Source organism: Tenrec ecaudatus, chromosome 10 (genome assembly GCF_050624435.1).
Source record: "Tenrec ecaudatus isolate mTenEca1 chromosome 10, mTenEca1.hap1, whole genome shotgun sequence".
Lineage (NCBI taxonomy): Eukaryota > Metazoa > Chordata > Mammalia > Afrosoricida > Tenrecidae > Tenrec > Tenrec ecaudatus.
In genome coordinates, this window is record NC_134539.1 from 35,133,095 (window position 1) to 35,146,827 (window position 13,733).

The 13,733-nt window shown below is 52.1% G+C and overlaps 1 protein-coding gene across 1 annotated transcript in view; it reads right to left on the reverse strand.

Annotated features, from left to right (window-relative positions):
• Positions 1-13,733, reverse strand: part of SHB (SH2 domain containing adaptor protein B) — a 115,657-nt gene that overhangs the window by 61,176 nt on the left and 40,748 nt on the right. The window contains exon 2 of the mRNA XM_075560188.1: positions 7,000-7,120. Coding sequence (XP_075416303.1) covers positions 7,000-7,120 — 121 coding nt within the window. The remainder of the gene's footprint in view (positions 1-6,999; positions 7,121-13,733) is intronic.

Genomic DNA, 13,733 nt, shown 5'->3' on the forward strand with positions numbered 1-13,733 from the left:
AGACCACTCTACTGGCCTGGTGACAGAAGAGTCACCCTACATCTTAGTGTGAGAAAGACTGTCAATAAGACAGGAATCATATATAGCATGTTAAATGGTGAAAGGTCAGAGAACAAAACAAAGTAGCAGAGTTGGGGAGGAAGTGTTTGGATGGGTTTCAACTTAAGCTAAGTGGCCAGGTAGAGCCTCACTGGGGCAGGTCATTTTGAGTCACGACCTCTGTGATAGTTAAGGTTTATCGTGCCAACTTGGCCAATGAACACATATGGGATTAATTGAAGGGCAGAGAGATAAATAGCTAAGCGAGCCTCCCCTTTCTTGGTCTCTTGCTCTCTGATGGTCAGATCAATTGCAGCTGCCTTAGCCAGTTCCCTACTTCAGCTGGCAAGGCTCAGTTCCTGTGAGATATCCTGAGAAGACACATGGAACTACCCTGATGTAGCCCTAGGTGCTAGAGCAGCTGTGTGGAGACCCCTGCCAGCACTGAGATGCTTACATGCTCACTGATTAGGATTTCCTCCTGCAGTCAGCATTATTTAGCGTTGTGTGAGATGGAGGAGGACTTTGTAGATTAATGCCGGACATATTGGCTAATGTCAGACTTATGGGCTTGGACAGCATTGGGTTGGGATGCTTTCTGAATGGACACTTACCCATTGTATAAAACTCTTTCTTATACAACATGAGTATCTATGAATTTTGTTTCTCTGGTCTACCCAGACTAACACACCTCCCTCGTGGCATGGCATGAACATCACCCTGGTCTTCAGGAGGTTGCACTGTCCCTCTTCTGTGCTCCCCAAGATGGACTCTCTCCTCAGGGCCTCTTAGTTCCACTGGCTTTACAGTATAGATGCCGAGAGCTCACGTGGTCCTTGTCACCTGGATGGGGCAGGGAGCAACTGAAGAGCAGGGCTGTGGTCCGTACCATGGGCAGGAGCTGTGCCTGAAGCCACTGCCAGCTTTCCTTGGCCTGGTCTAGTCCTGTCACAACTTCCCAGAAAACCTGGCGGGGCTCAGGGCCAGGGGCCAAAGGGTAGAGGGAAGTGTGGGTGAGAGACTGGAAGTGACGACGAGAGGGGGGCCCACTTGCCCCCCCCTCCATCTAGCCCGCTGGGCCTGTGGCTCAGCAGGTGAGCTCCTGGGCGTGTGAGTCTTGTTTCCCAATCACTGGAAAGTCACTGGGTGACTAACACAGAATTTATTTACACTTGATTATCCCCTTCCGGTTGGGCTGGTAAGTCATTCTGGTAAATGATAGACCAGTCAGGGAACTCGGCACAGCCTGTGACGAAACCGCCTTCTCTTCTGTCTCGCAGGTGGGAGGGAGGATCTCAGGGCAGGTTTCGAAACAAGGTCCAAGAGCCCTCAGTTAGATTTAGGAGGCCTGCTCTGTGGTGAGATGTTGTGTGACCTTGGTTAGGTCTTGGCCCTCTCTGGGTCTGGAGCAGAAAGATAATGTGCTGAGCTGCAAGGGCTGCTGTTAGAGGGCAGTTCCATCCTGACCCTCCCCACCTGGAGGGCTGTAGGCTGTGGGTCTTGGTGAGAGGAGCATGGCACCAGAGAGGAATGCAGGGCAGAGCTAGGGGAGGAGGGAAGGGCAGAGTCCATGGGCAAGGGCACAGGGGCTGGGAAGGGTAGATCCGGGGCCCACGCAGTAAAGACCTTTGCCCTCCCAGGTACTGGGAGAACAGGGGCCCGGCTTGAACCATGGGGCTCTGCCTTGAACCATGGGGCTGGGATAACAGTGAGCACATCAGGGTGGAAGCTTTGGGTGGGTCGGCCAGAGGGGAACAGAGCCACCCAGCCCAGTGGCAGGGCCTGGGGTGAGGGTCAGCTCTTTGCAGTCCCCGCCCAGGACTTGGAGCAGGGGGGGCACAGGGCGACCACACAAGCAGGAAGCCCTGGGATTCTTCTAATATCATGCCAGATCCATTAGCTCTTTAGATGCTAAAGGACATCCAGTGAAGAAAGCTGAGTCTGGCTGGATAGGAGACTGAGGCCACATGGCAGACCAGAGGCAGAGCTGGGACAGAACTTGGGTTTCAGTGCCTCTGCCTGAGACCCTTCTCCCTGAAAAGGAGGGAGCCTGCATTGGAAGGCAATGTAATGTGATTCTGCTCTCCCTCCCCCCTCAGAATTGCATCAGAACACGTGTTACCACACGAAGAGGCAACAGCAGAGGGCAGAAGCTACACGGGGGTGCCCCGTCCATCTCTCAGACAGGCAACAGGCTTCAGCTGGCTCACTCCTGGCGCAGGGAATCAGAGGGCAGAAGGCAGGCTGAGAACAAGGCCAGGCAGGGAGCAGGCTCTGTGCGGCATGGCTTTCCTTTAATTTCCTCTTATTATGCTATAAAGTTGATTTAATAATAAAAACATGCTTAGGACTTTTTAATGTGTAATTGCTCACATATTAAAAATTATGTGAAAATGCCTTTAATTAGTGCACGGGTGACTCATCCTGAGAGATGACACTGTGAACACTTTTATAAGGGATGCTGAGCGGGAGTCACACCCACAGTGGGGACTCACGAGCTATGGACTCCCCAGACCCTCTGGGAGCGCAGCCTCCTGGGGTGGATGTGCACGGATTGCTTGAGCAGCATGGCGGCTCCAGCGTGGTGTAGCCCTGAGAGGGCCTGCCCCTCATGGACGCTTTCTGAGTTTCAGTCTTCGGGGGAGATGGTCATACTGATGCCCTGCAGGCTCACTGTTGCAGATTAAATAGGGGAATCTGTGGAAAGAGCTCAGGACAGTGCCTGGTACACAGTGAAGACCTGGGCAAGAGCGAAGTTCACTAACCACACCACCTGTTCATGCCCATGTCTTCTCAGATACCTCATCTCCCACCATTCCACCCCCGAGCCCTTGGTCAAGCTCTCCCCCCTCTGCTCCTCACACATGGGCAGAGCTGGGTCCTCCACACCAGACACACCACCACGCCACCTGCAGGCTACTGGACAGCGAGCATCCTGACCACCTGGGCACTGTCCATGGCACCAGCCAGTCCCCTTGTGGCTGCTGTCTGAAGCGTAGGGGTAGACAGGGCTGTGAAGTAAGGCCTAGAGGGAGCAGTCTCACTTTGCCAGCCCAACAGGATGCTGGCCTGGCTTGTGACACCAAGCTCACAGAAACGAAGAAATGCTCTGATTTTTCACATCTACAGATGAGGAAACTGAGGCATGGTGGGCAGCATGGTGTGAGAAGGGGAAGAGGGCTGAGCCATTCAAACAAGTCAGGCTGGCACTAGCCGGCTTCACTTCTCTACAGAGTCACTTCCAAGTGCTCCCTTGCTAGGGTTGGTCCTACCTGATGAGTGACCAAGACCAAACTAAAAAGGCAGATCCCAGTAGCTCAGAGCTGAAGCAAACCTCAGGGTGGTTTGGGCTGGCCATCCAGCCTAGGCTTAACTACCCTTTGTGTTGTCTCCCAATGTAGACCATTTGCCTCTGCTTGGATAACTCCAGTTGACAGACAGCTGACTGTCTCATGAGGTAGCCAAGCTTCAACAGTATTATGACTTACTGGAGGCTCGGTTTTCCATTCTATAAAATGGGAAGCTTGGGCTGGATCATTCGTTTTCCAATTGGGCTCCAGAGATCTAAGCTTCACGGAAGGTCTCTGGCGCTGCTGCCGGGGTGCCAGAAATAGCGGGGATGGGAAAGGAGGCCCAGCAACTCGTGGGCATTTGGACTCTGCGGACCTGTGAAGAGCTGAGCCTCCCCGCTAGAGTGACAGCACGGTCCCTGCAGGAGACATGTCAGGAAACTTCAAAAGTGCATGGAAAACCTGGACTTTAGAGACAGTGGGATTCTCCCCACGTGTGTTTTGCAGGCTCCTGTGTCGAGGCGGCGAGGCAGAGTGAGAGGAGCCCCTGGGGAAACAGGCCGATGTCCTTATCCCAGCCACAGCCCACCAGACAAGGCCAAGTCCCCTGCTCACCAGACATACCCAGCAAACACTCTGCACACCTGCCAGGGGAGCCAAGGGGAGAACTTCCTCACCCGTCAGTCAAGCCCTCGCTGTCTGTGCAGGGGAACCCACAGGGCCCGGAGAGCCACCCTGCATGGTGGCCCTGGGAGTCAGCCTCAACGGCCTGCTTAGCTGGCCCATCTAGGAGCACTGACTAAACCCCTCCGTGCTAAAATGGAGCACAGGGAGTGCAGGAGAGTGCACTTCTGCTGTCGTTGAGTTACAACCCACTGTGCGGCCTCTGCCTGATTTGTTGAGTTTTGCCTTCTAGTTTCTTAACATGTGTCAAAGTGCAGAAGCGGGGCGCACTGATACTGAAGCAGTGAGTGTCTATGTAACACCTCCAGCTCCCAAAGACAGGCGCTGCCTGCATCCACAGAGGTACCGAAAGGTGGGAACAAGGCAAAGCAGAAGGGAAAGGACATATTTGACTTAGGAGAAAACCGACAGATGATGGAGTGGCCAGAAGTCGGGGTCACCTATGTTTGACCCTGGAAGGGTGGGTCTGAAGGCCTATAGGAATTCAAACTGCAAGCTGTAAACAGGCTGTAAAGCAGGAGGACTTTGTGGCTGCTGCCATTCTGGCTTCTGTCCTCCATGAACCCACACATGGTGAAGCCTGGGATGAGGGGCTGCTGTGAGGCCACTGCTTCGCACGAGGCAACTGCAGTCTGTGGGTCACTTTGGTGGCATGTGGCCTTCCCAGATGCACGAAGGGTACAATCTGCTTTTCAGTGTCACCATGGTCACGTGTAGGCCCTGCACAACACCCTGTTATGGCACGTTGTGCTCACCCAGACACATCTTACCCCTGCCCACAGCCTGCACCAGCCTCCGGTCCCCCGCATTCCTCCTGCCTGCTCCAGAGAGCTGCTTCCCAGAACATGACTCAGGCCTGGCTCGCCCTCGCTCACGTCAACCCCTGCCATCAATCACTGAGGTGATGAGACCCACGAAGAACCTGAGATGAGGGAGAACTGCAGCAGAAGTACTGAGAAGCACAGCCAGAAGATGGCCCACTCAAGCTCCTGGGGCCTTAGAAACAAGGTACCCTGGTGGCACAGTGATTAGGAGCTTGGCTAGGAACCAAAAAGTCAGTGGTTCAAACCGGCCAGTGGTGCCAGAGCAAACAAGACATGGCAGTCGGCTTCTATAAAGATAGAGAGCCTGGAGTCCTGTCCCTACAGAGCAGTTCTACCATCCTATAGGGATTGCTCTGAGTCAGCACTGAGAAGAAATGTTATGTGTGGCTGGTTCAGGGCAGCAAACCACTGGATGCTTCCTTGGCGAGAAAGCCAGAGATCTTGAAACAGGTGCCTGGCTAACTCAAATGGTTCTGCTGTGGACCTGGTCCCTACAGGGTGTGCCCGTGAAATGTCAGCAATCCAGCCAAATGACCACTTAACTGGGGTCCGTGGCAGCACTTCAGTGGGGGTTCTGGCTCTGCAAAGACTATGAGGGTTTGAGGCTGCCTTCCCACCCCAGGAGCCGAGTCTGGACTACTAAGCCACCAGTCTGCCTGCTGCTCAGCATTGTCTGCAGGACCTCCAGCCACCCTCTGCCTCCATGACGTCCCAGCCACTCACTGCTAGCAATGTGGAGACAGACGGCTGATGCTCTCTGCTTCCCTCCCTGTAACTGTGTGAAGCTTAATGAGCATGTATGTGCAAGTGCCCAGCATCAGCCCAGATACCCAGATGTCAAACACATGCCTTACTCTTGCTTTCCCACCCACCCTACCTCAGAGGCTACCCTGATAAGTCAGGCTGCAGCGGGCAATCCTTGGGCGAGTCCCTCTCATTCCCAAGCCTCCCCTGCTTCATCTGTAGGGTCCTTGCAGCCCTGGCATTCTGAATGCACTCAAGTGGCCCCCGCTGGCTCCTGAAACTGCCACTTTTTGTGCCCTGGTCAATACTCACTAAACATCGGACTGGCCAAAAGCTGCAGGGGGTGGGACACAGAGGCCTCAGCAGTTGCCCCCTTCCTATCCCCCGAGTTTTCCAACCCTAGGAAAAGGGGGAGGAGAGAGAAGGCAGGAAGGCGGTGGAGGGGCTGTAGTACCAAAGAGTTTATTGTGGGAATCTCCACCTTGAGGCTCAGCCCAAGTCCCTCTGGCAAGCAGTCTCTGCCTCTGCTTGTAGCCACAGAACCACTTTCCAAAAACAGGAGGAGCAGCAGGCAGACATCTGATTTGCCCTCAGATCACCCATCCTACAGGGGCTCCATAGCTTTGTGGGGGCACACTCATCATGGGCCCAGCACCTAGTCTCTTCTTTGCCTTCCTCCTCCCTCGAGTTTAAGAGCAACCAAGAGAAAGTGCTCAATGACAAACACGCACACAAAATCTCAAATGACCCAGAACACTCAACTGAAACCACCACCCCTCCAGAACAAGGCTCCTACATCCAGCGAGCAAGACACAGGGAGTCCAGTCACCAGGTCTAAACCTTCTGGGAGGATCCACACCCATGCCTGGCCACCCTCCAGCAGCTGGCAGTGGGCTAGGCCCCCGAGGGTGCCAACAACATGATCACTCTTCTGTCCCTGGACTGTCCACCTAGGCCAGAAGAACCCACTTAAGGGAATGCCCCTTTGTGCTCATCTCCCCCGTCCCAGATAACTGTTCACCTCCTGAAGGTTCTCTGAGCAAAACTTGGACAGTCCCCCAGGAAACTGGACAGCTGCTGGTTTTCCGGGGCCTGCACATTGCTTTGACAGGGTCCTATCATCCAGACCAACAGGAAAGCAGACACAGGGGGACAGCCTCCACATTTCCTGTAAACCCACCACATTTCTTAGTGCTTCCTTCAGTTTCTAAACAAAGACTTCTGGGTATGTGGCCAGAAATAAATTTGTCCTCACAAAACATCTGGCAATGAAAGCAAGGTGACCCAGACTGCCACCCCTTTATGCCCTGGCTGCTAGGAAGCTCTGAGATAAGTTTTATCACCCCACCCCACCGAGGTGAGCCTGGGTTGCTCCTGAGAGCCCCGATGTCATCCCGGGCTCCCTGTGCTCAGCATACCTGTCATGATCCTCTGGGCTTCATAGGGTTCCATGTAGCCGGCACTCTCGCCCTTGCTGGCTTTGTTCCTGAGATCATTCTTGGCGTCAAAAGGGTCTGAGTAGTCGTCAGCTATGGTCACCTGGAGGGAGAAGGACAGGGATGGGTGTCAGTCCACCCTTCTGTTTAGTCATGCTGAGCCCCCATAGCATGACCAGGCTGGCTGGGTAAGGGAGTGGAGGGGCAGTGGTGGCAGAAACCAGGCCCAATGTCTGTCCCCGAGGGTTGCTAAGGAGAATGATGCAGGTTGGCAGTGTTCCATTTTCAGGGAGGAACCTGAGCCTGTGCATGGACAGGGGTGCTCCAGAGACTGGTGTGGGGCCTGGGCAGGGGCAACAAATGGCACAGGAGTGCAGAGGCAAGGGCATGTGTGTGTGTTGGGGGGGTGATGGTGGTGGATGAGATACTCAGTTTGATGGCTGGAAAGTAGCGCAGGGAGCCTGGAAACGCTGACAGGCTCACCGTGCTGACTGAGGCACAGAAGAGCTTGTCTCGAGGTAAGTGGTCTCAGCATCCCAGTCCCCCCAAGTCTGGAACACAACCATGGCCTGGGGAACCAGAAAACGACGGGGGGAGATCAATGGACTGTCATGAGGGCTGTGGGCACAGGTGGGCCCAAGGAAAACAGAAGCAGCTCAGGCAGGCAGTGGACAGAAGCCAGCCCCTGGAGAAGCCCCAGGAAATGTGGAGAATCTGGACTCTAAGACACGGCAGGCCACGTTCCACACTTGCCCCGAGGAGGATAAAACTCAAAGGCTACAAGGACACGTGGCAGTTTTCCCTACATTTCTACTCCCCAACTTTAATTAGGGTCCCTAGTTGGCACAAAGGCTTGATGTACTCTGCTGCCTAACTCAGGGTTGGAAGTTCGAGTCTGCCCAGATGGCTCTGAAAGAAATGATAAGTTGCCTACCTACTTTCAGAAAACCCTCCGGGGAAAATTCTATGGAGTATGGAGAGCTCTATACTTGGGCTTGCCAGGAGCTGGAGTCAGTGGCAACTGGAGGAACCTTTATTAGGAATGTTTTCCATGAACCTACCAACCTCAGTCCTCAAAACACACCTGAGTGTCACCCCAAACCCACTGTGACTTCAAGTCATCAGTCTGGTCACACATCTGGCCTGGGGAGGGGGTAGGTTAGCATTTCTTTCAACCTTTCTGGTTACCTGAAATGTCATTTAATTAGAAACCGCCCTCCAGGCTTTGTCCTTTTGTCCTTGTGGTCATTCTGGGCATCAAAGGGATGCCAAGTCATCAGGAGCGGTAGGCTGGCAAGGAAGGCCAGCCTCTGGCCAGCCTGGAGGGAAGAAACCCCTTCTTTGTCTGTCTGCTAATGGCAACTTGTGGCAGCAGGCCTGGCAGAGTGCAGAGCAGGAGTGACCTGGGTGACAGCTCGCTTCCAGCTGCTGGAAATGTGATGCCCTCAGAGGAACAACAGGCAGCAGCTCTGTCACTGCCTCCAAATGAGAGAAGACTTGTTAGCGAAGACTCAGCCTCACTGGCCCACCATTTGAACCAGTGTGCCCTTCACTGCCCAGCACTTCATCCTGGTGGAGGGATGGTCTCTGAGGGGACAGCTTCCAGATGCTGACATTGTAATCATGGCCCTGAGAGAGAGAGAGAGAGAGAGAGAGAGAGAGAGAGAGAGAGAGAGAGAGAGAGAGAGCAAGCGAGCTAGTGACACTCAGCTCAAATGACATTAGGCAGAGGGAAGAAGAGAGAGGGTGGGGGAAGCAGGCTTGACACTGTCTTTCATTTGATATTTCTACTCTACCTCTTGCAGAATACATTAGGAAGAAAATCATACAAGTGGACCGCTGTCCAACCCAATAGCTCCGCTGCTGCTGATCTAATGAAAGGCTCTGGGCACAGGGCACCACAGTCCACATGGAGGAAGCGAAGAACGTGCTATGGGTGGCATCTCGCCCAGCTGTCCTCTCTGTGTCTCTGTTGAGCACGAACATTCCCCATCTAGTCTGCAAAATCATCGTTGGGGATTAGCTGAGAGTAGGGAGGGCTAAAGAGGGGCCGGGCTGCCTTCTCCCGGATGCAGGAATCCACACTCCCCAGTCCCTCTGTAATTTGCAAACACGGACGCTTGCAGGATATAAACCAAATCTTGTTCGCCCTGGGACAGGCGCACTGGGAGTCCTGGATTCAGCAGGCGCTATCTATATTTTCTAATTAAAATGAGATCTAAGCCCTGACTGTCATGGGGCCCCCAGCTGCCTGCCCTGCTTACTTCCGTTTCAATAAGAATTTACAAATCCTAAAACCAGGAAAAGCCCCTGGCCTCTGCTGACATGTGGTTCCAGTTATACCTGCTGACAGCCAAAAATCCTTCCGTTTAAAGAAAGAAAAAGAAAATGTTTAGAGTTCTGTTCATTTAAGAAGCAAATAAGAAGTTTCCTGGGATGTATATTTAATCAATTTGGTTTTGAACTTCAAAGTGAGGTGGGTGGAGGAGAGGAACCCGAAACTCAGCAAACAATACACCCAACGGGCTGACCTTTCACAAAAGCCTGTAGCCGATCTGGGAGTAAAAATTTAACCAGGCTTTAGGGAGAGTTGAGTGGGCAGTCAACCAGATGTCATGGGCACCGACCCAAGTACTGAGCGGCATGGCCATGGTACACACTGTCAGGTTGGCCGGGCAGGGCGGCTCTGCTGCATTTACAGAAAGGGAACATGAGTCCCTAGATGTAGGGTTGGAGCCCTGCTGGGACCACTTTGCTTTGCTCTAAAATGCCCCATTTAGCAGACAAACCCCTGAAATCTAATTGCACAATTCGACCAAAAGGGAGCCAGACAGGACTTCTCTGCAGGTCACACCACCTGGGTCCACGAGAAGCTTTCCTTTGGCATTGATCTCAGATTGGCCAGGACCTGGCAGGCCATCTGACCCCCTTTGAGGCTTGTTGAGGTGGTCCTGCAAGGCAGGGGTGGGCAGCAGCAGGCAGGCAGGCTGCTGGAGGTAGCCACCTGGGCAGAGAGCCATCTCTCACAATTGAGGCCCCCTAGGACAAATACACTAGCCTACCATTGGAGAAAGTCCCCAAACCCCAAAGCCAAACTCACCGCCATCAAGTTGGTTCCCTAGGGGTTTCAAGGCTGTAAAACTTTACAGAGAGCTAACAGCCTAGTCTTTCTCCTGAGGACTGGCTGATGGGTTTGAACTGCTGACCTTGCACTTAGCTGTCTATCATGTAACCTATCACAACACTAGGGCTCCTGTTAAGGGGCAGCGATGACAAAACCCTAAGCAAGGTCTTCTCTTGTTTTCAAATAAACTAGAGAACCCGGCTCAGCTGAGAGCCCGGTGGGTTTTCACACTCCAGCAGCAAAGCTGGTGTCCTCTGTTAAGGTGACCAGATGTTCCACTTTTTAACAATTTTTCCCGCGTCCCGCGGCATTTTTTAAAAGTCCCAATTTTTTTAAAGAATGCACGACAAGTTAGGGTATATGGCTTTCGGCTGCTATGTGGCTACTTCGCCAGGATATGAGTTTTATCAATGGTGTCCTGTGGTGTCCCGCTTTACCAATGTTAAAATCTGGTCACTTTAGACCCAACTCAAGCTCCCTGGCTTTTCACATGACCCAACGAGGTGGCCACAGGTGCCCACCAAGCCAGCCCTCACATTCCAACTCCCAGACTGGAATTCTAGAATTCCATTGTGCCAGCCACCTCTGGGACAGCTGCTAACAGAGTGGGTGCCAGACACTTCCTGTCTGTTACAGAGGAGCTGCCAGGAGGGATCGGTGCAGTCCGAGGTCCTGCAGCGCCTGACTCAGGAAGCAGCTTTCCTACTAGTCCCTGCAGGAAGTATGGGACTGGTGAGCGCGGGCTTCCCCACACTTCTGTATGCACAAGCTAGCAGACTAGCATTTTAACGACGCTGAAGACCTGGGCCGTCTTCTGTGTTCTTTGTGGAAATGCCAGCTCGTAGAGCCACTGTGAGGGGTAACTTTTGGTACAAACCCATTAAAGTCTAAAAATACACATGGCCTTACTTTAGACATGTTCCTGAGGGGGCCCAATCCCTGGAGAGGAACACAGAGGGTCGGCAAGATGGATGACACAGTGATTGTGGGGCTGGGCAGTGCTTCCAGATGTGTGGTACACAGAGTCACTATGAATAGTAGCCGGACTGGCATTACCTAACATCTCTCATCTATTTTCTCTCATCTCAAATTTTCTCTCATAGAGACATGGCAGGATGCTCACTAGGCAAGAAATAGAGAAATAGCTGCAAGCGACTGCTATATCCATTAGTAAGGTAACTGTGAAAGAAACAGAGCCCATTCCATACTTCAGGGTAGTATGCAGCAGAAAATAAACAGCCCACTGTCAAAGAATTGCTTTCAACTCAGAACTGCTTTACAGGAACAACCAGCCTCATTTTTTGTCAGAGGAGCAGCAGCTGGTAGGCTTGAACCTCTGACCTTGTAGTTAGCAGCCCTATGCTTGGCTTAGCTACCAGACAGCACCACTAGGGCTCCTTGTCCTCATTGTTCTCCAGGACATATTTTTGAATGGGGAAAAAAAGTAAGCTGTAAGCATGACAAAGGCAACAAGCTGTCCATTCATGAATCACACAAATCAGACAGCTGTAACTCTCTGTCAGTGACAAAAAAGTCTGGGGGATACTCACTCCAAACTGACACCTCCTCTGGGAGGAGGAACAGGGACTGGTGTGGTTGGGAAATCAAACTCTGTAATGTCAAAACATCTTTTTAAAAAACCAAGGAGAGCTTATGCACTTATTAAATGTAAAGCGAGGCTTCCTATAGAACACTTTTCTGTGGGGATTTTCAATAGACTGTTTTCTAAAACTGCCTGTGGAGAACATGACGTGGAATACATATTTTAAAAACCAGCTTCCTAGACTCAATAATCTGTATAGTTAGCAAGCAACCCAGGTGATTCTTATCAGGAAAGTTGGGAAAGCATGATGCTAGACCTAGAGACACCCTTCCTGCCCTGGAAAGTCTAAACACAGCCTCCAGCTAGGACTCAGGAATTCACCCTGCCCAGGATTTCTCAGCACTCTTCATTCAGCAAAGTGAAGCAAGAAGCGCATGCTAATTGCAGCTCTTGGCTTTCATCCCTGGGACCGACTGGAGTAAGAGATGACCATTTGCCGGCCACTGGAGATCCCCTTGCAGAGGAGTCTAGGTGAGTTGACGAGCCAGTTGAGGTTCGATGTAGCAACGATGAAAAATACAACTTTCCTCTAGTCCCTAAATGCCACCCCCAGCCCCACACCCTTCCTCATGATCCGAATTCTACCTTGCAGGTCTAGCTAGACCAGAGGATGTATACTGGTACAGATAGGAACTGGAAACACAGGGAATCCAGGGCGGATGATCCCTTCAGGACCAGTGGTGTGAGTGGTGATACTGGGAGGGTAGAGGGAGAGTGGGTTGGAAAGAGGGAACCGATTACAAGGATCTACATGTGACTTCCTCCCTGGGGGACGGACAACAGAAAAGTGGGTGAAGGGAGACATCAGACAGGGCAAGATATGACAAAATAATAATTTACAAATTATCAAGGGCTCATGAGGTTAGGAGGGAGTGGGGAGGGAGGGGAAAAAGGAGCTGATGCCAGGGGCTTAAGTGGAGAGCAAATATTTTGAGAATGATGAGGGCAATGAATGTACAGATGTGCTTTACACAATTGATGTATATATGGATTGTGATAAGAGTTGCATGAGTCCCTAATAAAACCCCCAAAACCAATTAAAAAAAAGAAAATAAACTGAAAAGGATTTTTATCTAAGCAATAAATAAATAAATAAATAAAAGAGATGACCCAATCCATCCTGGTCCATCTCCAGGATCTAAGACCTGGAGCTCATGGCACTCTGGATGCAATCCTGTGGGCTGACCCGGATTGAGCAACTGGGCCTGTGCAGAAAGCTCTGGGCTCTAAAACTCATATCAGCTTCTAAGTCAGTGGTTCTCAACCTGTGGGTCATGACCCCTTGGGGGGGGGTGGTCAAACAACCCTTTCACAGGGGTCGCCCAATTCATAACAGTAGCAAACACACAGTGATGAAGTAGCAACGAAAACAATTTTATGGGTGGGGGGTCACCACAACATGAGGAACTGTATTAAAGGGTTGCGGCATTAGGCAGCTTAAGAACCACTGCTAAAATCTACCTGCTCTCAGCAAACTCCTGGCTCCAGATAGGACTGGTGACCTGGCTCCAGATAGGACTCCTGGGAGTGTCACTGACACACATGGGCATCCCTGCAAAAACCAGGAAGAATGGGAGAGGGCGAGTGGCCCCTGTTGTCTGAAAGACTCATGTTCCAGGGGGTGATCACTCTGACTGTCACCACTGCCTCAGACCCTTCCATGTACTACTGTTGGTGGGACCAGCAGCACCCAGGCTCTGGATCCTGAGGAGGGCAACCCACCCTCAGGCGACAAGACCTTCAGACCCAGGATGTGTTCCTGCGGTCCTCCCAAGTGAGCTCCCAGCTTTGCTTTGAAGGAGCACCACCTGGGGTTGCTGTCAGTGGAGCCAGTCAGGGGCCACTGGAGCAGCTAGCTCTTTTTACGTAATAGTTTTTTGTTTTTGGTGTGGATAAGGTTCTCATTGAATGATCCAATACCATGAATTACTCGGTGGGTGCCGTAGGTTACATTGCCCCCAATGTGTCATTAAGCTCATGCAGACTGCT